The 26,687-nt window shown below is 33.0% G+C and overlaps 1 protein-coding gene across 3 annotated transcripts; it reads right to left on the bottom strand.

The window, feature by feature from the left end:
• Nucleotides 1–5,549: 5,549 nt before the first annotated feature.
• Nucleotides 5,550–15,965, bottom strand: LOC148623512 (uncharacterized). Of its 3 annotated transcripts, none has more exons than XM_088565367.1 (5): nucleotides 15,830–15,965; nucleotides 12,881–12,911; nucleotides 10,800–10,916; nucleotides 9,834–10,541; nucleotides 5,550–9,548 (listed from the first exon to the last, which is right to left on the bottom strand). In XM_088565367.1, the coding sequence occupies exons 2-5, from the start codon at nucleotides 12,906–12,908 to the stop codon at nucleotides 8,632–8,634; spliced, it is 1,770 nt and encodes a 589-aa protein (XP_088421493.1). In that variant the 5' UTR covers nucleotides 12,909–12,911; nucleotides 15,830–15,965; the 3' UTR covers nucleotides 5,550–8,631. The 3 variants fall into 3 exon arrangements, with proteins under 3 accessions (XP_088421493.1, XP_088421495.1, XP_088421494.1); XM_088565369.1 differs by lacking the exon at nucleotides 15,830–15,965 and adding an exon at nucleotides 15,633–15,803; XM_088565368.1 differs by lacking the exon at nucleotides 15,830–15,965 and adding an exon at nucleotides 13,923–15,593.
• Between the last annotated feature and the right edge of the window lie 10,722 nt (nucleotides 15,966–26,687).

Here is a 26,687-nt window from a genome sequence, read left to right as displayed (position 1 = left end):
AGTACCGAAATGTGTAACCCAAGATTTCCGTACCCAAAATCAAACTCCGGTATTTTTGTTATTTGTACATTTTTATTATATATTTCACATTAGAACACAATTATATTATTTAATCATTCAAGGGCGATGAATTTAAATCGTTTAGATTCTATCACTGAGACTTTCTTTTTCATTCTGTGTTGTTACGGGGATTCGTGCTACAGTACGTTATGGAATTCAAACTCCGACATTTCTTTTTTAAATCAATATCAAATCTTTCAACGTTAACGTTAACGTTATCCAAAGTCTTAAAGTGAAGTTTAACCTCTGATTGTTTTCAGGAAAACATAAATTTGAACTGGAAACTAAGAAATAGTCAATTATTAGTTTGGTACGGTATAACTTCCAGTCACACATTTCAGGACTTTTGAGAACATGAGATCGGCTGAATTTGAAAACATCATATATGTTTCCAACAAATTTTAACTTTGATTGATTTAAAACATCATTGAGAACTTAAGGTCCAATCTTCAGTATAAATTCCTAATAATAATTGGTTAGTTTTAATAAATGAATTAAAACGGGTATTTTCGACGATTAAATAGTACTCTTCATGTACATGTAAAATACTCAGACATCATTTATTTATACATCACATAAAAACAAGTCACTATTTCAATATTCAAACTTTTTATTTCCGATGATGAGAAATATTGCATGCAGAAAACGTACAAAATGTATGACTGATTTTCTAAGCGACAACGACACGGAGGCCGCCATATTGTTTACAGTTTCCAAGGCAAAAAGTAGTTTCCACGTTATTCTAAAATAACTGCCCAATATCGATGTACAATATTGGACAGGCAATGTTGGCAAAAATGCGTCCTTTGGCTTTGCAGGATAAATTACGCTCACATGAAAGTGAAACACGCCGCCGCGTTGAAACAGAGGGTCTACTATGCAGTCATTACATCATGGTTCATTTCTTGTTTGCTGTCGTTCTCCATTTCATATAATTTACATTATAATATTACACAGGGGGGTGGAGTGGGTAAGTTAACAGGTATAAGGGTATTTATGTAACCCATTCATATATAATATATAATATGCATAATATGCATGGCATTTATCTGTATCTACATATCATAGCAGGATGCTGGTCACAACATATGACATTGTATCTTTGGACATCATCATGTTGGGGTTAATTGGATCACTTCCTGTGAATAAGTCAAGTACTCTGATAATTTTAAGGATGATTTAATCAACTGATGTCAAATCAATAACCATGTGTAAATACATTGTGTATTTTGCCTGTTTGTTAATAGTAACCCCTAACACATATACTGCAACTAAAATACCTACCCTTTTTTATATATCACTAATCATAACAAGAGGATAACAAGAGCCTGAATCACTCACCCTGGTTAATTTTGCCTTTCAAAGGCAATAAATTTAACAAAAAATTATCCAACAATTTTGACTCGAGAAGACTTTGGTAGGAGTTGAAAGTTTCTTTCTATTTATTATAGTTTTTAAGATATTGGCCCAGTTAAGGGCAATAACTCTTACAAGGAGTCCTCTGACAACTTTTATGCCTTAAGACTTTTGTAGTCCAAAATAATAAGGATCATTTAAGCTATTGAAAGAATTTGGCTAAACAAGTAGTGTCAGAGGAGAAGATTTTTTAAAGAAGTATTAAAAATAGCAAAAAAATGTTGAAAAAGGGCAATAACTCCAACATGGCTTAATGAATAATATGAAAATACGACCGCAGGTAGATCTCATCATGCTGAACACTACATCAATGCCAGATTTAGCTACATCTAATGATATTAGAGATATATGCTGTCTGACCCCTATATTCTATTTTAGTAACGGCCGCCATGTTTTTAAACAGATCAAAAATTCCCACATCAGTTCTATGCAGCATACCCTAAAGAACATTCATACCAAATTTGCTTTCAATTGTTCCGGTAGTGTCTTTTTTTTAAGAAATGGTCCGTTTTCAACAATTTTTCAACTAATAAATTTCCTTGGCCGTTTCTGCTTTTATTAAAGAGTAAAACTTCATAACACGGAAGTGTAAAATCTGACATTTATATAAATCAGAAGGGAGCTTACTTCAATAGATATGAACAATTCACCAAAGTTTCATAACAGTTGGTGAAAGTATTTTCGAGTTATTGTCCGAAAACTTGAAAATCTCTTTTTAATTATATAAATTCATTATTTTTTTATACACGGAAATGAAAAATCTGAAATTTATGAAAATGGAAAGGGAGCTTATGTCAATAGATATAAACAACCAAAGTTTCATAAAAGTTGATGTAAGCATTTTTGAGTTATTGTCCGAAGTGTTGACGACGAACGGACAGTATACCATAATACTGTAACAGTCACCCCAGACAAAATATCTCTTTTAATTTTAGAATTTTTACTGCCACCTCTCGGTTCGGAAATAGGGGAAATAGAGTTGTTTTCTCGCTTGGAATTATCTTTTCAGTTTATTTAAAGTCATGGTACTGTGTCCAGTGTCTCCCGAATACTAAAATCAACGTAGTATGGTTCAACCAGCCGTAGTTTTCTCGTGTTGTTAAACCACATGTTTACTTTCATTTTTGTCTGTGTGTAATTTAGCTATTGTGGCGCCGTCTTTTGTTTTGACAGCGTAAACATTATGACTATTTATGATAGTGAGTGACCTTGACTTTGTTGTAGTCAAATAGTTTTCATGGTGCTGATGGATACACCATAACGATAAAAATAGAGAACGCGCGTATGAATGACATACTAATTTTACAGATAGATTTTCTCTTTATTATTGTATTAAAATATCAGATACTATTATTTCACTGCACTTCCAAGACATTTTAGAGTTCCGTGAACATATTTTTGTAAAACTTTTACTGATAATTTATGACTATCGGGGATTATTTTTCCACTTTAAAGGGTTTCCCCGATAGGCCTATCGGAAATCGGTAGTTGTCCCGATATCATAGTATATAACTGAAGGCTAGAAACCACTAATTCCACTTCCATAGGCTTCTATGCTAATTTCACAATATTCAATGGCTTCTCTGGACTTTACCTTAACTTTAACCTGCAGAGGACTATATATCAGCATGATTCTACATATGTCAGCTCACAATCCTCAGAATGGCATGTGGGGTTAGCAGACTTGCAGTGCAGTACTGGTCACCGGAAGTGAAGTGTCTATAAATTTAGGTTACAGACCACCAATTCAACCAATGAGCATTTGGAACGTACGCAAAAATAGTCCTACGCAGAAATTACCCGTTCCTCATAGTGCTGTGAAAAAAGTTCTCATCTTATTTAAAAAAATTAAACAGTTTCTGAAAGGAAAAACATTTCTGTACATTTTATAGGTGCATTTTGCTTCTTGTGATGTGAGGCCTAATCTCCATAATGATTTTTAAATATACCCCTATCTTGTGAAAACACTGGGATTTCCCATGCTATTTATAGACCCTTCACTTCTGGTGACCAGTACTGCACTGCAAGTCTGCTAACCCCACATGCCATTCTGAGGATTGTGAGCTGACATATGTAGAATCATGCTGATATATAGTCCTCTGCAGGTTAAAGTTAAGGTAAAGCCCAGAGAAGCCATTGAATGTTGTGAAATTAGCATAGAAGCCTATGGGAAGTGGAATTAGTGGTTTTTAGCCTAAATAGCATGGGAAAGCCCAGTATTTTCACAAGATAGGGGTATATTTAGGAACCATTATGGAGATTAGGCTTCACATCACAAGAAGCAAAATGCACCTATAAAATGTACAGAAATGTTTTTCCTTTCAGAAACTGTTAAAATTTTTTTAAATAAGATGAGAACTTTTTTCAAAGCACTATGAGGAACAGGGGTAATTTCTGTGTAGGACTATTTTTGCCTACGTTCTAAATGCTCATTGGTTGAATTGGTGGTCTGTAACCTGAACGCAGACTGAATTCCGGGTTCTATTTTCTTTTGAGTGTGGAAATTCCTGGTTAGATGCGCTGAAGTTAATATTTTCGGTTAGTTTAAACTTGCCTTTTGAAATGATTTTCCATACTTTATGGAAACTATAGTTAGATATTTTGGCTATTAATTTATATTCAGATTTACTTAATTACGCTTGCTTTTGCAGTGTTTTCTATTCAGTAGACACAGTTGTCTACTAGATATTTTCCAAATTACTTGCAAAGTTTACAACTGTGATGTTTCTTGACTATACTTGTAGTAAAGAAAATAAATAAAATGTTTCTGGTGATTCTGAGACATGTTGACTCAAACTTTGTTTAGCTAATGCTATTACATTGGGTTTCCATGTTGTAGAATGTTTAAATTGCTAATACCCATTCTCCTGAAATAAATTACAATTATGCCTGACCTTACCCCATCTAGTCCTAGTAAGGGTTGTTCAACTGTGTGACTTTGGATGATATTTGTCTTTTGACAGTATTAAAGGTGCATTTAAATAAAGAATTCAAACTCTGGTATAGTAGGGATAAATTAATCATATACTACATAAGGAAAACTTGTATTTCCTAAGATAATCTAGGAAGTACTGATTTCATCACTCTTTATTCTTTATTATAATTAATTAAGAGTAACACAATGTTAAATGACTAGATAATCATATTAAGTAGGTTTTACAGTTAAGTTAGCTGGTTGAACACTTGGCACTATGATACATGTATTTTGACCATAAATTGTGTTGTTATTTATATATTGATGACATAGAAAAATGTATTGTCCTGTTATTGAATATTGATCTCAAATTAATAGATATATTCTGCTCCATATTTGTGTAGATTTTATATTTCCCTATATAGTTGTCTGGTTGGTCTGACTTTGTGGTTCCATGGTAGTTAATCCTAGGAATTGTCACATGAGAGAATAGCAGCCCTAACCGAACACAAAAATCCATTTAATCGTCTGACAATAATATTCATTTGCTGGTGAGATGGATCCTAATACATATTTACCTTCTTCGTGAATGTAGCACATCACAAAACACACATATATACCGGTGAATTGACACTTACACGAGAGTCTTACTAGTAAAGAGATCCAAACTGCAAGCAAATCGCCTTTACGCTCTTTTGTAGTTAAACAGGGTATCACTTATCAATAATACAATCATTTCCCTATTAAATTACACATTAAAAACCGAACAGATTCACTCTGTTACAAATCTGAGAAATCGTGATCGTTTCTTCTGTGAGTACTAGCTTACTATGAGGTCCCTGTGTATCTTTTAAACACAGGTGGTGGCAGCACATTAACCGTACACCAAATAATCAAGCCCGGTAAACGTTACAATACGTCCTGTCTTAGAGGGGCGTATAAAAATGCTATTTTTTGGAAGGGTCTTTGTCTTTCTGATAATTTTTGTTTGTTTGGATTTTTTTTTTTGTCTAACCATGAAAATCTGAGAATCTTATCTAGTCTATGAAGTATTTTCATTAATAGACAAAAACCAAATGCCCACAAATACTGGCCAATCCAACCCCTCAACATCACACTATCATACATTTAATGATTGTTCTGTAAGTGACAAACTCCATTTGTGTACTATCAGAAGTATTTTTTTATTATCACAGAATGACATAAAAATGGTAAAATCACAGATGACATATATATATATATAGATATGCCTAAAACAGACCTGACATTGGTAAAAGTAGATGGAGTCTCCTTTCTAGTCAACTTGCAAAATCATACAAAAGTATACATTTTCAATGAGAACATAGTATTTGAAAAAATGTAAGCAATATTTTTTAAATTATTTTACAAGATTTTATTACATAAAACTATGTATGGTAAAATTACAAACAGCAGCATCTCGAGAGAATCATCTAAGGGGGCACCAGGAGGATATTTTCTTTCATTTTGTTAAGCATCAGTGAAATAGTGAATCTTTATAAAATGCTATAAAAATTACATACATTAAAGTGCAAATATCTCAAAATCAAATAGCGGTAAGTAAAATCTATATACTGTAAATACAAATAATATTACGTTATTCAAGAGGACAGTTGAAAAACAGATGACAGATTTTCTATCTTTTAACTATTAGTTTCCTTCAAAATTTCCTTAACAATTTATTACACCAACCAATAAAGAGCTGGGGATAAGTTTATGTCTTGAGAGGAGAGTATTATAAACTAGAAAACTGCAAGTAATGGTCACTAAATTGATACCCTCACTCCTAATTTGAAAACATGCACCTTTTGACATCCAATCAGATCAGGATCAAAATGTACATTACAGGGTGCACAATGGTGATAAAGATCATGTAATATAGATTCTGTGAAAGTTTTATTTAATTCCTTTCAGTGGTGTAGGAGGAGTAACAGATAAGAGATGGATACCCATATTCGTAAATGACTAAGTTAAAATTTTGCTATGTGAAACACCCAAACTGATTCAGATCAAAATAAAAAAAAAAGAAGGTGCACAATGGGAATATATAATAAAGACTGAAAATTTCATTAAATTCCATTTAGTGGTGTAGGAGAAATAATGGATAAGAGATGGGTACCCTTCTGATAAGTATCATTATATTGCCCTACAAAATGGGGGGGGGGGGTAAATAATAAAAGAACCTTGATGAGCATGCTGATGTACCCCACCTGTTTTCATATTGAACACTCAGTCCCTGAGAGTGATTACACATGAGAGGACAATAATAAAAAATAACTCCCATCCAAATATTTATGGTTATCAACAATTCATCCAAGTCTGATAAAAAATCGAAGAAAAAATGAAGGATATACCAGTATTCAACAACAGTATAATAGTGTTGAACTGATGGACATACCAGTAAAAACAAGAGGCTCCCAGATGCCTGAATCGCTCACCTTGTGAAAAGTTTGTCTTTCAATAGCAATCAATTTAAGAAGTAGTTGTCTAACAATTCTGACACATGAAAACTTTGGTAGGACTTATCATAAGGACCATTACATGGCTTAACAGATTAAAATGAAAATTTGACCACAGATAGATCTCATCATGCTCAACACTTTTACCCTATGTCAGAATTTGGCTAAACGTAATGGTTTTGAAGATATGTGCGATAAACTACTGTCTGACCCCTATGTTCTATTTTTAGCAATGACAGCATTGTTTTTTGATGGATCAAAAAATAAACATAACTTTTGTGCAAGATGCCCCAAGGAACATTCATACCAAGTTTGGTTCCAATTGGTCAAGTAGGGTCAGAGAAGAAGATTTTTGAAAGAAATAATATTAAAAATAGCAAAAAGACATCGAAAAAGGGCAATAACTCCTATATGGCTCGACAGATTACAATACAAATTTGACCACATATAGATCTCATCATGCTCAACATTTTTACCCTGCATCAAAATGGCAAAACCTAATGGTTTTGGAGATAAATGCGAAAAAATACTGTCTGACCCCTGTCTTCTATTTTTAATAACGGCAGTCATGTTTTTTGACGGACCAAAAATCTAGACACAGTTTTTGTGCAAGATACCCTAAGGAACATATGTGCAAAGTTTCATATAATTCCGCTCAGTAGTTTCAGAGGAGAAGATTTTTGAAAAATTCTTAACGGACGACAACAGACGCCAAGTGATGGCAATAGCTCACATGGCCTTTGGCCAGTTGAGCTAAAAATACCATCCACAACAACCTTTTACAAGTTAATTCTCAAATTGATCTCAGCACAAGTAATTTCATTACATTTAATATTTTATAGTTTCTATATAAACAATGTTTTTCCAACACACCCATATTTTGTGATATTGCTCACTTGGCATGTTGATTTCAAATGATAATGCACAGATGACGTCCGCTGTTTATATTCACTATAAAATTGTTATCTATCGCAATACCATTAGAATCAGGCCAATATTAATGGTAAAATATCTATTAGGTATTTGCATACATTTGTTCACTTTTTAAAATACACCCAAAAACAAATACATGTATTAATAAAACAACTGATGACTATACCACATTAAATGTACACCAAAATTTTGTTTAAAAAATCAAGATGAAAAATAACTGAGTATGAAATTCTTGAAATTTCTAGAGAAATGTGATAAAACAATTATGACATCCCAGTGCAGGCAATATCATGCTGTATGGAACACTTAAGCAATATCAATTTCGACCATGGGTCAATATATCTTTAAATGTTCCATAAAACATTATACTGCATGCACCGAGTTGCCATAATTATATAATATTGTTGTTATACACAATTAACAATAGATTATCCTATTTATTGTGGATTTTTTTTACAATTTTTTGCTATTTTCAAATAAATTTGAAATTTTACAATCAGCAAATGACATTTCAAATCACAATTAGTTCATAAAATAAAGTAATGTCACAAAAGAAAAGCACTGTGAAGTTTTGGTGTTTTGAAAAAGTTTTGAATAATTCTGCAACAAATGTATCTATATACGGAAATAAATTAAACAAATGACTTAGCCTTTGTGTGCAATAACACAGATCATGTAGTAAATGAAGTTTCATTAATAGAACAAATATGAAAAAAAGTGTTAATGGTAAAAACCAATAAAAAATCACCATATCACTCTAATAAGTCAAGTATAAAACGACCATTAATTAAGAAATGTATACGGACAAAGATCAAACCAAATATACAATACTTAACTTAACACATCACCTAACAGTAAATAGTTCTGAAGTGTAATGGGAAGTTCAAGATCTGGCACTTTCTTTTGGATCTCCTGGCCCAAGCCTCTACGGAAAAAGTTTCTACAAACAGCTATCAGTCTTGGTGGCTCAGCTGAAAACTTCTTTAATAAAGCATGTGTATTCATATCATAATTTTCCTTCGGATACAGGTCATTGTTAAATACCCATGCCTCTCTGTGAAGATTGTAACCAGATGCTATTAATAACAATAGAATTTCAAAACACCCTCGATCCACTGCAACATATAAAGGTGACTTAGGTTCATGATATATCTGAATAGCTGTGTCACTCTGGGAATGTTGATTGATACCAACACTTGAAACCTCCATTTCAACATTGGCATTAAGAAGCACTCTGACAACATCCTTATGCTTCATGTAAACAGCATTCCAGAGAGGTGTAGCTTTATAGCTATTCTTACAATTTGGATCAGCTCCACATTCTAAAAGTTTCTTAACCCCTTCCACCATGTTATTATATGCAGCATAATGCAATGCAGTATCCTTATCTTTATCAGCATTGTTAACATTACACCCTAATGGTAGCAATATATTAACAACACTTTGATGGCCACCATGGGCAGCTAATGCAAGGGGTGTATTACCATCCCTTGTTGGAGTGTCATGATGCATACCAGCATTTAGCAAAATATTAACTATTTGGAAGTAGCCATTCCATGCAGCTATGTGGATTGAGGAATACCTCTGTGGGTTGCTGGCTTGGATGTCTACCTTATAATCCACCAGTATTTTGACAATCTTTGTGGAACCTTGATAACATGCAGTCAATAGAGCTGTGGTGCCATCATTGGAGGTCAAATTCAGATCTGCTCCTGCCTTAGCTAACATGTCAACTATTTCTTCATTTTCTGAATAGGAAAATAATTTACTTGTTATTGTAGTTAAGAAGTGAACTCCCTTCAAAAAATTTTACTCAAGTATCACATGTACATGATATTGTTAATGTATTAGCGAAACCTGATTTTATCTTCTGTAATACAATACAAAGCAAAATATAAATAAATATTTAAGTCTGAGTCCCAAATTTTATGAGTAAGATATCTACAAAAAAATCTATAAGATAAGCTAAAAAAAGGCATGTATAGGCAACCATATTTTACATTTATAACTAATTAACAAGTACCGGTACATACCAATATAAGTTGCAAAGAATAATGCAGTTTCTTGTCTTCTGTTCCTAGCATTCAGATTGACACCTTTGGCTATCAATTTCTTAACATAATAAGACCCACGAACAGTACCTAACATTAAAGCAGTGTTTCCTCTGTCATCTACAGAGTTAGGATTAGCACCTGCATCCAGAAGCATTCCAAATATTTCTTCATCCACTAAGTGCATTGCCAATATCAAAGGGCTTTCATTGTTAACATTACTTTTTTCCAAGTCAATTGTTTTTACTTGTAATAAACGCTCAACTATGTCTTTGTATCGACTGACCATGGCTAGTGTTAATGGAGTGATCTTGTCTGGGTTACTCTGGGCATTCACATCCACATCATGAGAGATTAAGAAATCCACAATATCTAGTTGATGTTTCTTTACTGCTACATGTAAAGCTGTCCTTCTGAACAACTCAGTTCTTACATTTAAGTTACACCCATACTTCAACAGAAGTTTGACGGTCTCCAGATTTCCAAGACCACATGCAACATGTATAAGATTTAAGGAAGGTTTACAATCCAACAGTCTATCACTTTCATTGACATGACAATGACAGACTCCAGTTCGTATGTCCTCAAACACTGTAGAAAACATGTTTTCCACCTCTTCTGTATCTTCAGGTAGTGGAGTGTAAGGTACACATTCAAATAATTTTGCACAGTTGCATGTTTTATCGGTCTCTGCAAGAATTTTAAATGAAAATTATTAAGCAGTTCCTGTTTAGTTACAACTTCTATCATAAACATCATATTATTTACATGTTTACTATTTAAAAAAACAAGATAACTTATTTGAGCTTGACTGTAACTTCAAAAGAACAATGTACAGGAGCTTGACTATTTAGTTGACGAATTCCTATAACAAAATAATTATACATGTAGTTCGGGTGAAAAATACAACACAGCACATACAATTGTATAAAAATTATGACTACTAACCAATAAATATTTCCAAGTCTAGTATGTCCTTGTACTTTTCAAATAACATTTCTGTATCAGCATTTCTCCTATACATTATAATGTGCTCAAATAACAATGCTTGGGCATGCCTGACATCTGTAAAATATATACATTGTATACATGATCAGATAAGGTACACTTTGTTCCAATCATGGCAATTTTACATCACAAAAATATATATAATAGACATCATTTGAAAATCTGTCCTAACAATGTCCTATGTTGCCAATATCTTTGTCATTGAATAAAACACTTACTATGCCATTTTCATATTTTAATGATTGCACATTTTTCAAGATTGTAAAAATGCTACCTTTGACAAAAATAGGGCATTAATGGAATATATAGTGATACCCCGCCATGTAATGGTGAAAAAAGGGGGATGGTAAAATCTTCAAAATGACAAACTTGGAAACTACATTTTAGATTTTGCAGAAAATTAAACTTGTCCTATATTTTATGGTTCTTAACTGTACTGAGTTTTCATTTATCCATTCTCAAGTAATCATCTGGAAACTGTCAGGAGACGGACAGACTGATGGACAGATACACCACTTTTCGAAGGGTATCACATAATACCTCACCACTTTGCACGCCAGTGTATAAAAACTAGACCTTTTATCAGGAATGACAAAATTTTTCTTTTTAACACCAGCTAGCTTTTTGCAAGCTAAACATATAAAGAAAAAACAGTAGTCACTAACACACACTTATAATCAAATGGTCAATATAAGAATCATATGATCTCATTTTCCCCTATATATGGTAGATGATGTTTTATCATAAAACAATTCTAGATTTGTGGATTTTATTCAGCGCATCTACCCAAAAGAACTTGAGAAAAAGAATACTACAGACACTGTGAAGTCAGCCTCATATCTAGACCTACACTTTTAGATTGACAATAAAGAAAAACCACTGACCAAACCATATGACAAACGTGATGACTTTTCATTCTGAATTGTCAACTTTCCTTTCATCTGTGGTAACATCCCTTCAGCACCTGCATATATGGAGTTCAAATACTGCAATTCATATGTTATGCCAGAACTTGCCATGACTATGCAGACTTTTTGTATCGTGCTAGACTTCTTACAGTTAGGCTTCTGGAACAGGATCATCATAAACTGGTGGATCGTTATGGTGTATCCATCTGCACCATGAGTTTAGTTTTTCTTTCCTCTTTCGTCTAGCCCAGACTTTTTATGAATAACTTGGCAGGTGTTTCTAGAAAAGCAGAGGATGCTTACCCTACCGGTGCACCTGGTCCATGCTCCCAGTTTTTAGTGGAGTCTGAGTTGCTTATTTACTTATGTTGCTTTGTACATACATGCATAATTTAGGTTAATTTATGTCCTTTGTTATGTGTCTGTTTTCCCTATGTGGTGTCCCTAGATTACACTCTTTTGATTTCCACAAGAATCTTGGTTCCCTTGTTTACTCTTAGATATTTTGTGCTGTTCAAAGGGGCTTAGAGATGCAACTTCAGAACACATGCTTTTCATTTGAAGTTTTTTAGTAATCTTAGTTGATCCCTTTCTTATTTATGTGTTTTTTCTTTGTTTCTATGTGTACGTGACATTTTCTGACTCTGTTCCAATAAAAACATATCTTAAAAATCTATATAATCTGAGACAATAAAATATAGCCACAGGTCCATATTTTAAGTGTTTTTCATCAATGTAAAAACCATGGAGCATTGCAATGCATTCTGTAGTGTAAAATTTTTTGCAACCTTGGGCCATAAATCTTATGTTTTCTTAATAATTACAAAACATCATTACTTGTAAATATGAGAGATTTCTGTTACAGTACAGTCTACATGGAACACAAACAAAGTTTCCAAAAAGAAAAGACAGAAGTAATTGTTTTTTTTAAACCTCGTGAAAAAATAACTAACATTCAACTTCCTCACCAATTATAATGTGTATAATTAATTATATGCACAAGGAAACACTTATTTCCAACCCATGTTTCCGTCGTGATTCACACCAGTCCAAAGTATCGCCTGGCATGATATATAATATACAGATTTTGATGGCAGAGAAAACAAATCTCACCTGTGTTGGATCTTTTGACATCATCCATGATCTGTAATATAAATGATGTAACACTTATTTAAAGAAAGTTCATACAAAATTAAAGGTAATAACAACAATTAGAATCTTTCACTGTTTCAACATTAATAAATATATAATAGGTAATTAAGGGTGAATTGTGAATCTTTTTTAAAATATACCAGTGTTACACTGTTATTGACAAAGTATCACACCTGTTAATGAGAGAGTAATCAAGGGAACCAAGGTTATAGCGGTAATCAAAAGAATGTAATCCAGGGACAAAGACCAGACATGGAAAACACCATACACAACAAAGAACATAAAGTAACTTAAAATCATACATACAAAGTAACAAAAGCAAATGCGCAACTCAGACTCCACTAAAAACTGGGAGCATGGACCAGGTGCAACAGTTCAATGTTGGGAACAGTTCATTCTTCCCCATTATGGCTGTGACATGTAGGAGATTTTTATGTTAAAACAAATTTATATTTAAAAATTCAATTATTTAGTATTTTTCACAGAAAATAAAGAAATTTCAACCTAAAAACTCCCACAAATCTTACATCTTTAAATTGAAGTTTCTAAATTTTGTATTGGTTTTGTGGGAATTTCCCCCTAATGTAGTATTGGAAAGAAATTTTATTGAAAACCATAAGCTTAATTTTTATTTTTTAAAAATCGTATACTAACTTGTATTGAGATGGGACATGCCTGGACAGAAGTATCATAGAAATCACTGGACATCAATGGTTACTTTTGTAACACGCAATGAAAGATCAGATTCTGATGTTCATAGACACAAGATATTTTATTAAACTTACATAAAACACCGATGATTTAATAGATTGGGTACATATTAACATTATTTTTGTAATGATAGGTTTATATTAATCAGTGTACCTTCAAATGAAATTTTTCTACAATTATTTCCAAATTCTACGAATATTTAAAAGTAAACAACTTGTTAAAATGTTTTCTTTCTTAAATTTCACTGTTACATAAATTACACAATCTGTCTTCTAATTTCAAAACTAAATACCTGCTTCTTTCAATAATTAATGCATAAGAGCTTGTTTGAAATTTTGTGAGAAGTTGTCTTCCTTGTGTATAACTAAGAAGTAAATACATATGTATGGTTAAAATTTGAAAATATTTATTTTTACTTAAGGGATTATTTCTGTTATCATTATTAACACTGTCTTACCAGATTTTTTTTAACTTTTCCTTCAAAAAGATTTGACTTTATTAACAGTATAATATACTTCTCTTTTTTTTTGTATTTATTATATTCATATTCACTTAAATTTACAATGTGACATCAGTATCTTATCATATAAAAACAAAATATAGGATAACTACTTAGTTCTCATGCATCATTTCGACTCCTAGAGCATATTTGCAAACCTCAGTATGTAATTTTTCTATTTCCTATATCTAACTAATTTAATTCTCTGTTCAAAAACATATATGAGGGTGCGAGAAATGTGTACAAGAAAAAATAATTTCTTAATTGGTTTTATCATTATTTGTGTAAAAGAATTAAATGTCTGTGGTTTGTCAATATGGTGGCACTAAAATATAAGTGCGGCCTTAGAAAGTAGTAAAAAAATCCTTGTAAATATAAGGAATTTTATTGAAAACTGTGCACTTTATCTTCAACTAAAGCCTTCGATAGCCCACAATAATGTACCAAAATACCAAAATTAAAGAGATTTGCAACTAACTGAAATCTCACAATATCACACGGCAGGGAGCAAGATCTCATACTTACTTAATCGACAATGACAACTTGACTTTAAATGATCACAACTAAAAAAGTATTGGAAATATCAAAATAAAACCTTAAGTTTCCCATTCTACATACCTTATCTTCATGTTCGTACCACATTTTTTTCTACCAAAACAAACAAAAAAAAGTATTGCAGAAAGGTTACTTACCCCTGATTTTTATGAAATTGAAAATAATTCAAAATTAAATTCAATATTTTCACATTAACCTATCACTTTTTTTGTTTTTAAAGATGATTGAATAAAATCTTCAGTTCCACATTTTTATGTCTTCTAGGCGTCTGCTACAATTTATTTCAGACCACTTAATCAAAAGGGGAAAAAGAAGTAAAATAAATAAGTGGAAAGGTCAGAGAATCTCATTCTCCGATGGGTGATAATTTTATTGATTAACTGGCTAACTAACAAGTTCCTTATCTCTAATTATAGGTCTCTAGCATAATACACCATTTAAGGGCTAGTTCCCAATTTGATAACAGGTAGGGAACAACACATGAAATTTGGATTATATCAGTTTGGGGTACTATCCATCATAGGGTGGGGTTTTTTTTTATCCAAAAATTAGAGTATTCTAAATATGAAATATTATTAAAAGGTGGGAATATTTGTGTAATTTAAGTAACTTTTGCAAAGGAAATATATTTTTATTTTTATTATTTCAAAAGTTACAGACCCAAGTAAAATGCAATATTTTGAGGCCCACAAGCGCAACTATATGATGAAAAAAAAATTCTTCAGAAAATATACTTCGAATACAATAAACATTTCCATTTTTAAATGACTTATGACAATTTCTAACTTTCAAATTTTATAATCAATAAAAAAAGCCATCACATGAGTGGCAGTACCCAAAAGGCAAATGGGGTGTTAACCCTAAATTCATATTTTGAATGTTGTTCTCAACATGTTAAAAAGAAACAAACAAAATGTGGTGGGATAAAAACTACATTGTGCCACCTACACATCATAGGATCTGTCTAAATGGACAATCTCAATCTCTTAATACTAATAAACCCTAAAATATAAAATAAACTGCAGAAATGTTTCTTCCTGATACAGCTACACAGAACAGAAGACAAATTGTAAGTATACAAGTACAATCTGATAATAATGCCGTTAGTTGTGTATTGTGTAAGAATACACACTGCAATCACATACATAGCCAAAGAAATTAGACAACTGTACATATGATATGACTGGGGACTCTTGAAATCGTCAAACTCAATTTAGAAAAAAAATATTATCATGTAATATTTTTTAGGAACCAGTATAGTTGTGTGATAACCGGGCACCTGTAAAACGTTTGATGAGTGTTCAACTCGTCCCTAAATCATTTCGGACCCAATGAAATATAGATCAGGGACTATCATGAACAGAAAACCACTTCCGTTAAGACACAATGCAAAACAAGTTAAATATCGGCAAAAATGCAGAAGCACCAGTAGTGGGATAATTTGATGTTTTTAGAAGAAAAACAGAAATAAAAATGCCTGAGCACAATAGGGAATCAAGCGAGATGACAAACGCCACCGGGCAAACCGGCGCCAGAGGACTTGCTCTTCCGATCTCTGTACTTTATCAAAGATATGAGCAATGAAATAGTACTTGCACCATAGAGCTGTGCGACATGGGATATCTGAATGAACAGTTTGAATGCTTTTTACTAACAAGATTTCTTATCAATTTAGAACGCAGTCGCCAGAGCCTTGAGATTTGTAAAGCCTAATAGCATCTCGGCAATTATCTTACACTACCGCAGTAAAATAGTCCAATTGGCGTACTCTATTTAGTTTAAAATACAGACAGGACTGCACACACAAGTGACAATACATTTGTATTAACAACGATCCAGTCTTTAACAAGTACTATCTTTAAAAAAGATAGTTGACGCGGTAAAATTTTGTTCTTTTTACTTAAAAATTTCTAAAATTCATTCTAGAAAATAACACATGGCACGCAATTTCAATTTTCGATACTGTTTTTTTCGAATGCCACTAAGTTACCAGCATTTGGCCAATCGGGAATTGCGACCAGGTGACTTCTTCCGTTTCCATAGAAGAGCATCTTTAAGGTCAAATGGTAATCAAAGTACTCATGTACTGAATCAATTTATATCGCTCGCTTGAATTTTTATGCCTCAAATAATCGTAAATTGCAAAAATTTGGGATAAAAGAAAAGCACGGGGATCGAAATCAAACGTAACTTAACACAAGCTTGATATTACTATACATGTGTAATATCAATCTATTTGTTTTATTTTTTAAATTCATTATTCTGATTACGAAACACACCAAAATGCATCGTACCAGTGCGCCAGTTTAGGTAATACATGTATTCAGGTTCGATATCGGTTTACATAGAACACTTAGATGAATGAATACAAATGCCTCGGACATAGTGCATAACTGAACTTCAAACTACTAGTTGGCCATTCCCAGTTTTCTTTTTAATTTTCAGGTCGAAATTCAATTTATCGACCTCCAGGCCGAAACTGTCTGTTAAATCATTTACACTTAATCCGCAAAAATTGAAATAAATCATATCCTTAAATGTTTCTATCAACAAGATACATTTCTCAGTTGATAAGCTTAATAGCTCAAGTGCTACAAGTTATTCCATAGACGTCTATGTGTCATGTAAAAGCGCTTAGTTTCTGCGCGCCTAGCTATAGCTCCACAGACACGAAAATAAACATTAACGATAATGTCTTATAATATAATTTCATCATTCATGTCTGGTGCAGGAAACATTAGCCATGCACTTTTAAGACATGGACCACCTACATTTATAATATAGTAGCCAAGAAAAAGCAATAACACATGACCCCAAAAATGACACAATTTCAGAGAAATGCATTATCGAAATTCCTATGTCATCGTCTACGCAAAGTTTCATGAATTTGTCATCTACGGGCTTCAGATGTCACGAGGCGATAACTGTAATAAAACTACACGATACAGTAGGTGATACGTCAGGATGGATTCTTAAAAAATGACCAAACGATGAGGGCAAGTAATAGCCTGAAACCCCTTTCTTTATACAAGTTTCTTGATCGGAACCACTTCCCCTTTTATCCGCCAGAGTGTGCATAGAATATCTGGTATTTCAATTGGTACTCAGCATTCCTCTTCATATTTCAATTCTATGATTGATAGCTATTTATAATCTTGCAGGGTTTTCATTTCTAGCTAAACATCAAATGGTTTATTATGCGTCTGAACATAGATGGGCAACTGGCTTAATCGGGTAAACGTATAAAAATAAACAGATGCAGTACTGATAAGAGGTTAGAGGTCAACTACTTTTAATTGGATCGTTGTTAATACAAATCTAATTAATCAGCAGATTTAGTTCGCAGTAAAAGTTGATATTTGGTTTGTTTATTGGAGTATATAACATAGAATTAAATTTGATATATAAGAAATACCTACGAAGTGGACCTAACAATCTGCATTTGAACCTTAATGGGGAATGCCAACGGGACTATTTTCCTGCGGTAGTGTTAGTTAATTGCTGATGCTATCAGGATTTAAAATTCTAAAAGCTCTGGTGACTGCTATATCAATTCTGATCTTCGATCTAAATTGATAAAAAGCGAAACTATACCGACTGCGTCGGAAAAATAGTTGACCTCTAAACTCTTATCAATACCTGTTTAGTCGTTCACTGTCGATATGTTGAAGTTGTTTATTTATTTTTAGACGCATAATAAACCATTTAATGTTTAGCTAGAAGTGAAAACCCAGCGAGGCTATAAATATTCATTGATCATAGAAAATGAAATACATTTGTATAAAGAGGAATGCTGAAGCTGTCTTCAGATATTTCATGTAGGTTCTAGCGGATCCAAATATGTACAAAAAAGGGGACACTGGATCCGATCAAGAAACTTACATAGAGAAAGGGGTTCTAAGCTATCATTTACCACACATTTTTGGGGCAAACGTTGTACATAAGGGTACATAACCCCTGAAACCCTCCCGATGTATCACTCAATGTATCGTGTATTTTTAGTACGGTTACCGGTTACAGCGGTATCAGTCAGTGGTCTATTGATATTGCTTTTTGTAATAATTATACTGTTGGTCCATTTTTGGTTATGTGCTAAGATAATAGAGCTGCAGGTGCTCTAGGACGTTAAAAGTGCATTGCTACCATTGTCTGCACCAGGAATAATTGTTGAAATTATATCCTAATACTTTGGCGCTTATTCTAAAATATTGTAGGGTCGGTAGGTATGGTTTTTTTTTAATTTTCATTTGATATTTTTTAAATGAAATTAGTCATAAAGATACAGTGAAAACCATATATTCAAAGACTAAACATGAAATAGACTTAGTCCACAACCTAATCCCTTTTGGGATTCGGCGCATGTGTAGTTTTTTTGTTTTGGCGGAGGTGGTAAAAACAAAAACCAACAAAAAAAAAGTTTAAGTGCCGAATTCCAAAAAGGGATTATCCACGACCAAGAGCATACTCATGGCATGTGTGTTTTCAAGTTTCTTCTTTTTTTTCTGAAAGACATTTTTACGTTATTTTTTTCTTCTTCAACATTTCAAATAAAAACTTATGAGTAGGGGGTCTGAAGGAGGGTCGGTAGGGTGACCGGAATCATTATTTTTTAGGCCTAGGTCTATTTATTACTAAAGTAGTGCTAGAGATTGTCTGGCAAGCTTTTTTTCTGACTTGGCTTGTGGTATGAAAGAACGGAATTCCAACTTCTTACATCAATTGTCTATATATTGTTACAAATTGGTAACCCCCTCATGCATTTATTTCGATTACGATTGTCGTATTAGTCATGGAAAGTGATATTACCTTAATTTTGACTTGATTAGTAATATTTATCGATCTATTTCGGTCTGTTTACATTGAGATTTACAAGTCGTAACGCTTAATTTTACGTCCTGTTGAAATGATACGGTTAGTTGACGCTATTTATGATTATGGTTCCTTAGGAAAGTATCCTTACCAGATGTTGAGATCATTATAAGGGATGGGACACAAGGACAATGGGGTCGACAAATTTTTATTGTCACTGGAAATAGGAAGAGATGGGTAGGGTCGGGCAATTTAGCCTCCTGTGGCGGAGCCAAATGGTTCCTACTCCGGGAGAATACCACAGTAGGGTTCTTTAACGTGCGAGGAACGTGGCATCTTTCCCAACACGGTGCACCACTATGGTTTGCGGTCAGGTTTTCCGTATTATAGCCCGACAACCCCAGCATGTAACACGCCAGGGATACCCCATTCTACCACCTGGGGCACACATCCCAGTTGCTCTGAGGGCAGAGCGCCCTAACCCCCGGCTAGGGTTCTGAGCACTATTTAGTCGCCTTTTACGACAACCTTAGCGCTGCTGCAGGCCTATTCTTTTCACACCCGGACCTGAACAGGGGCGGACTGAAAGGCGTCTAAACCGTTACAATATATATAAACGTCTCAGAATGTGACGACTCCATTCGCTACACTGCTCCATCGGATCAAATTGATACAGGGAAGATATATAAACGTAAAGAAGGGTCTGAAAAATTCCCAACGATGTTAGAACTGTCAAATTTTGCGATGCAAATTTTTGGTCGTTCCCTCCGCGGGACTCGAACTGCTGTGACATCTATGGCAACACCGCCTGCACAAAATCCGGCGTCCTAGACCACTCGGCCAGCTAGGCTATATAATCGTAGGATTAATCTAGGGCTGTACTTAGTACACTTTGTGCAAGAGGTGTTGCCATAGATGACGTTTGTATAATATTGATTTATTGTGACATGCATCATTAATTTGATCCTCTATCCTACATAATAACATCTAAAGTGAACTGTCCCGTACTACCATACATCGTGTACTAAGTTATAGCCCTAGATTAATCCTACGAATAGGAATGACCCGGCCAGCGAAAGCTATATTTTTATATGGCCGAGTGGTCTAGGGCGCTGAAGTTTGTGCAGGCGGTGTTGCCTTAGATGTCACAGCGGTACGAGTTGGGAGTCCCACGGAGGGAACGACCAAAAATTTGCATCGCAAATTTGACAGTTCTAACATCGCTCGGAATTTTTCAGACCTTTTTATACATATAAATAACGATTCTAAAGAAAAGTTAATGACAGTGTTGTGAAGTGCTGAATGTACATGCATACACGTTATGTTGGTTCTGAAACCAAATGGTACTGACAGCGCCTCTTGATATAGTTTATAATATAGAATCTTTGTTCCATTGGTTACCCCTTTCAGACAAAACGTATGTATGTTCAAATTTGCTCTTTGAGCAATACCATTCTGCGTCCATACTTGCCCCTCGGGCAATACCAATCTGTGTCCACACTTGTTTCAATAAGAAGAATCTGTTATTTCTGCATAAACTGTGTGAAATGAACGAGTGCTATCTGTCGAAGAAGATATTTATGATAAGACTTTTTTCGTTTATGATAGACAACAGGCATGAACATTATGGATTCATTCCAAGTATTGTTGATATTCTTGGTAAATATGGTCTACTTGGGTACCTATTAGACTACATCCTAGATGGTGACTTTTCTCCTAAATCTGTATGGAAATCTGTAGTTAATAATGCAATTGATGAGAAGCAAACATCACTATAGTATTCAATTAGTCCTTTTCTGGAAGAATTCAAAAACGTTTTCGGAAATTAAGTGATCTTATTTTATTACAAAACTTTGGGCAGAAATTCCATATTCATCTTGGGGTGTATGTACTTACTGCAACATACCGTTCCAAGATATTTATATCCATGCATGCTTGAATTGTTCGTCGACTTGGATTCTACAAGATGTTTGGTGGGATATTGTAATTGACAATTATCCTCTGCAGTTGTTCATAGAACTTGACAATTATAATGATGAGACGAAATATCAAATTTTGCTGTGAAGGGTACCAAATACAATCCTGGATAGTGACGAGTTGGTAAACTTTACCAAACTGTGCCATGCGCACGTTGTTCATTGTACTCTCCAATATTCTAGAGCGACAAGATGATCTAATACACACTAAGATAGTATAGAAGGTATACATGTCTTTGAAATCATGATGTGACTTGTATATATATGTGTGTATATATATGGTTTATACCATGCTATGCATACAAATATTGTTCATTGTGCATGTAATATAATGTCAGTTATTCCGTTATAATAATATTGTTCACTGAATCTCTGTAAAGAGGAAATAAAGATATGAATTAATGAATGAACTAGTATTTTGTTGTTCAATTACGCAGTATGTCGGTGAGTTTTTTGTTCATTCATCTAGGTGTCCCACGTAAACCGACATCGAACCTAATTATTACGCAAACTGGTGTACTGCTACGATGCATCATGACTTTGGTGTGTTTTTGTAAAGACCTTCGTAATCAGAATGGTGAATTTAAAAATAAATGGAAAAGTTCAATACCGACCCTTTACATCAATAAGCTTATGTCTAGATACACTTGAATTCAGTTCCTGTATTTTCCTTTTATTCCCATTTTTGCAATAGTCTCTTTTTATATTTATACACGGAATGCAAGCCATTGTAGCAAGTTTTTTTTCAAAGGGACATCACCAACAAACACCCGACAACCTGGTTGCCGGTCTCATTGGGGAAAGGGGCAACAATAAACATTTTTCTTGGAAACTGAATTATTTTAACTTCGGTAAGTACCTTAATGGTTTGAAATAAAATATTTAAAAGTATCAAGGTACTTACTGCGGCTCTAATAAATTGAATATTTGAATTTGAAATCTACTGCTGTCCATGGCTCCAATTTTACACTAAACCAGTCTGTTGGATGACAGATTTGTAGAGAGTTACTCCCTTAGCTTGAAATCTTAAAAAAAAAAAAAAAAGCGAAACCAAAGTCGGGAATATATAAACGGACTATTTGACGATTATTTGAGGCGTAAAAAATCAAATGATCGATATAAATTGATTCAGTTCATGAGTACTTTGATTTTTCAAATGGGGCTAAATTAGTCACTGTGAAATCAGTTCTATGCATGCACACAATACATCACATTCTGATCCATTCGCCCCCGTGCAGGTCCGGGTGATAAAAGAATAGGCCTGCAGCAGCGCTAAGCTTGTCGTAAAAGGCGACTAAATAGTGCTCAGAACCCTAGCCGGGGGTTAGGGCGCTCTGCCCTCAGAGCAACTGGGATGTGTGCCCCAGGTTGTGGAATGGGGTATCCCTGGCGTGTTACATGCTGGGGTTGTCGGGCTATAATACGGAAAACCTGACCGCAAACCATAGTGGTGCACCGTGTTGGGAAAGATGCCACGTTCCTCGCACGTTAAAGAACCCGCTAAATATGAATGAGTGATGTCATGGGTTTGAGGGAGCTAGGGTGGACTCAGAACCCTGACTTGGGAGGATGGATGATACCGGTCAAATTCGACCGTGTGGTATTTTGGTCGTTCAAATAAATAAGAACCTTTATTTCAACCACTACTAACTGTTACTGACATTAAAAAAATATCGTCCAATATGGCAAGCCAAAGTGGACAAAAATCAATATTTTGTAATATTAGAAAATGAATTTTTAACATTACAAAATCATTTTTTTTAATATTAGAAAAGATTTTTTTAATTTTAAAAATTCATTTTCTAATATTACAAATTCCTGATTTAGTAATATTGCATCCTCCCAAGGAGCGAGGGTGCACTCAAAACCCTGACTTAGGAGGATGGTAATATTGTAAAATATCACACATTTTGCATCATCCCAAGTCAGGGTTTTGAGTCCACCCTCGCTCCCTCAAACCCCTGACATCACTCATTCATATTTAGCAGGTATCGTACAGCCAATTCCGATTGGTTGCTTCTCCGGGTGAATGAAAATGAATTTGTAATATTAGAAAATCAGTCACATTTTTAACATTACAAAATGATCTTCTAATATTAAAAAATCTTCATTGAATACCACAAATCCATTTTCTAATATTAGAAAATCAATTTCTTATATTAAAAAATCGTTTTTTAATATTAGAAATTCAATTATTAAAAACGTGTTTTGTGATATTAGAAATCTAAATTGTAATATTAGAAAATGAATTTGTAATGTTAAAAGATCATTTTTTAATATTAGAAAAAAACTTATTACCAATATTACCAATTCCTTTTCTAATATCATAAATCACTTTCTGATATTAAAAATTCATTTTCTAATATTATAAATTCCTGATTTAGTAATATTTTAAAATATCACACATTTTTTAATATTAGAAAATGAATTTGTAATATTTGAAAATCAGTCACATTTTTTAATATTACAAAATGATCTTCTAATATTAAAAAATCGTCATTGAATACCACAATTCCATTTTCTAATATTAGAAAATCAATTTCTAATATTAAAAAATAGTTTTTTAATATTAGAAATTCAATTGAATTTAAAAAAAGTGTTTTGTGATATAAGAAATCTAATTTGTAATATCAAAAAAATATTTTTTAATATTAGAAAATACTCATTTTTGTCCACTTTGGCTTGCCATAGTCCAAGGATTTCTATAGTAGACCGTAAACATCCTTGTACTGTCAAATACAGGATACTTAATTTATGATATGCCCGACAATTCCTATGGCTAGTCCAAGCCTTAAATAATATAATTTTGTTTTACATCACTTGTATTTTCAAGTTGGAAAGTTTTTTTTTTCACCATTACACCAAAACCACGGGGCTTACCCCCACCATGAAATGTACAGCCCGACTAGTATATATTAAATACTACATATTTTTTGTTAATTTCAATTAGCAACTACAGAAAATTGCACCCGTTGATAGGTAATTTCCTATTAATGTTACAAAATATAAACTTTACTCTGTATCATAGGAGAAAAATAGACGTGTAATTTTTCTGTTTTGAGAAAAATGACCTTAAATATTGTTTCTATGGCAAAAAAGCAAACATGATTTTTTTTTATGTTTCCTATACCCCAAACTTTTTATCTTAAAAAAATATTTCATTTCCATTCAGTGGCAAAAATGTTAGTATATAGTCAGGATATACTTATAAAAACAATACAAATATATTTTGTAATGAAAATAAAGGTCAAGGCCACGAGAAAAATACATGTTTATAAAGACAGAAATTGCGAAGATAACCTTTAAAATGACCTTGAAATGAGAAAACTTAAAATCTTGCTTGTTTTGTTCTTTTGAATTCTTTTCCCCCAAAAAAATGAAAAAAAAAAGTTTTAAACCTGACTGCTTATAAAAAAATGATTAAGAGTGTTAATGAAAAGCCCCGTGTTCAATAAAAACACTAATAACCACCATTTTCTTGAAAATTATCATAGATACTAAGTTTCTCTTCAAATCTCTCAAAATTAAAAAAAATAACACATCTCTAGTTCTCAATTATTTTCTTGTGCAAGGACATTTCTATCCACTTTTGAAAGTAGACACATATCTACGTGTGCACTTTTGTATTGTTTTGTATTGAAAATTACATAAAACAGGATTTTGAAAATGAAAAAGTGCCTATTTTTGAAAACCATTTTGACATTTTTAATACCCTAATATGTAAAGATATGGATGTAACTACCTACACAAACTGGTTGTATTATTATCTAAAGTATAAATTTATAATGCCTACATTTACGGTTTCCACGGTAACAATCCCAATAACAGCAAAATTTCCGTTAGGGTTGTTAAGGTAAATATTAAATGTTGGTTTCCATGGCAAGGGCTGAAGTCATACTGCCACAGACGAAAGGAAAGTTGACGATACGGAATACGGAATGAGAAGTCATCACGTTTGTCGTATAGTTTGGTTATGACTTTCCCCTTTTCAACGATCTCATAGAATATAGGTTAAGATATGAGGCTGACTTCATAGAGTCTGTAGTGCCTTGATCTCAAGTTCTTTTGGGGGTAGGTGCTATGTATGAAATTCCCGAATCTAGAATTGTTCAATATCGTAGCATATTGGAACCAAGGATTTATTCAACTCCTCGTTGGAACTGAAAACTAGTTTAATAGTATCTTAATAGTATTCTATGGCAAGCCAAAGTGGACAAAAATAAGTGTTTTCTAATGTTAAAAAATGTTTTTTTAATATTACAAATTCATTTTTTAATATAACAAATTTGATTTTTAATATCACAAAACCCTTTTTTAATATTAAAAAAATCATTACTAAATCAGGAATTTGTAATATTTGAAAATGAGTTTTTAATATTACAAAATGAATTTCTAATTGTAAAAAATCTTTTCTAACATTAAAAAATGATTTTGTAATATTACAAATTCATTTTCTAATATTAGAAAATATTTATTTTTATCCACTTTGGCTTGCCATAAAAATCAGTCACATTATTTAATATTACAAAATGATTTTCTAATATTAAAAAATCGCAATTTAATACAACAAATGCATTTTCTAGTATTATAAAATCAATTTCTAATATTAAAAAAATCGTTTTTTTAATGTTAGAAATTCAATTGAATTCTTAACATTAAAAATAATTTTTAATATTAAAAAAGTGTTTTGTGATGTAAGAAATCTAATTTGTAATATTAAAAAATCATTTTTTAATATTAGAAAATACTCATTTTTGTCCACTTGCTATATGGCTGCATTTATACATATTATTTAGTTTATAATAGAATAACAGATCTCTATCTTGTGTTTACTTTTATTTACTGTAAACTGCAAATACTTAATTGGATTTCAATTCGTGCAGTACGAATCTAAAAATCGGCAAACCTCGACTAATTCCGCTACTCTCCAGGTTACAGACCACCAATTCAACCAATGAGCATTTGGAACGTAGCCAAAAATAGTCCTACGCAGAAATTACCCCTGTTCCTCATAGTGCTGTGAAAAATGTTCTCATCTTATTTAAAAAATTTAAACAGTTTCTGAAAGGAAAAACATTTCTGTACATTTTATAGGTGCATTTTGCTTCTTGTGATGTGAAGCCTAATCTCCATAATGATTTTTAAAGATACCCCTATCTTGTGAAAACACTGGGATTTCCCATGCTATTTATAGACCCTTCACTTCCGGTGACTAGTA

Source organism: Perna viridis, chromosome 2 (genome assembly GCF_037379345.1).
Source record: "Perna viridis isolate PV_CMFRI_1.1 ecotype Kerala chromosome 2, ASM3737934v1, whole genome shotgun sequence".
Taxonomy (NCBI): domain Eukaryota; kingdom Metazoa; phylum Mollusca; class Bivalvia; order Mytilida; family Mytilidae; genus Perna; species Perna viridis.
This window is presented reverse-complemented; position numbering and strand designations above follow the sequence as displayed.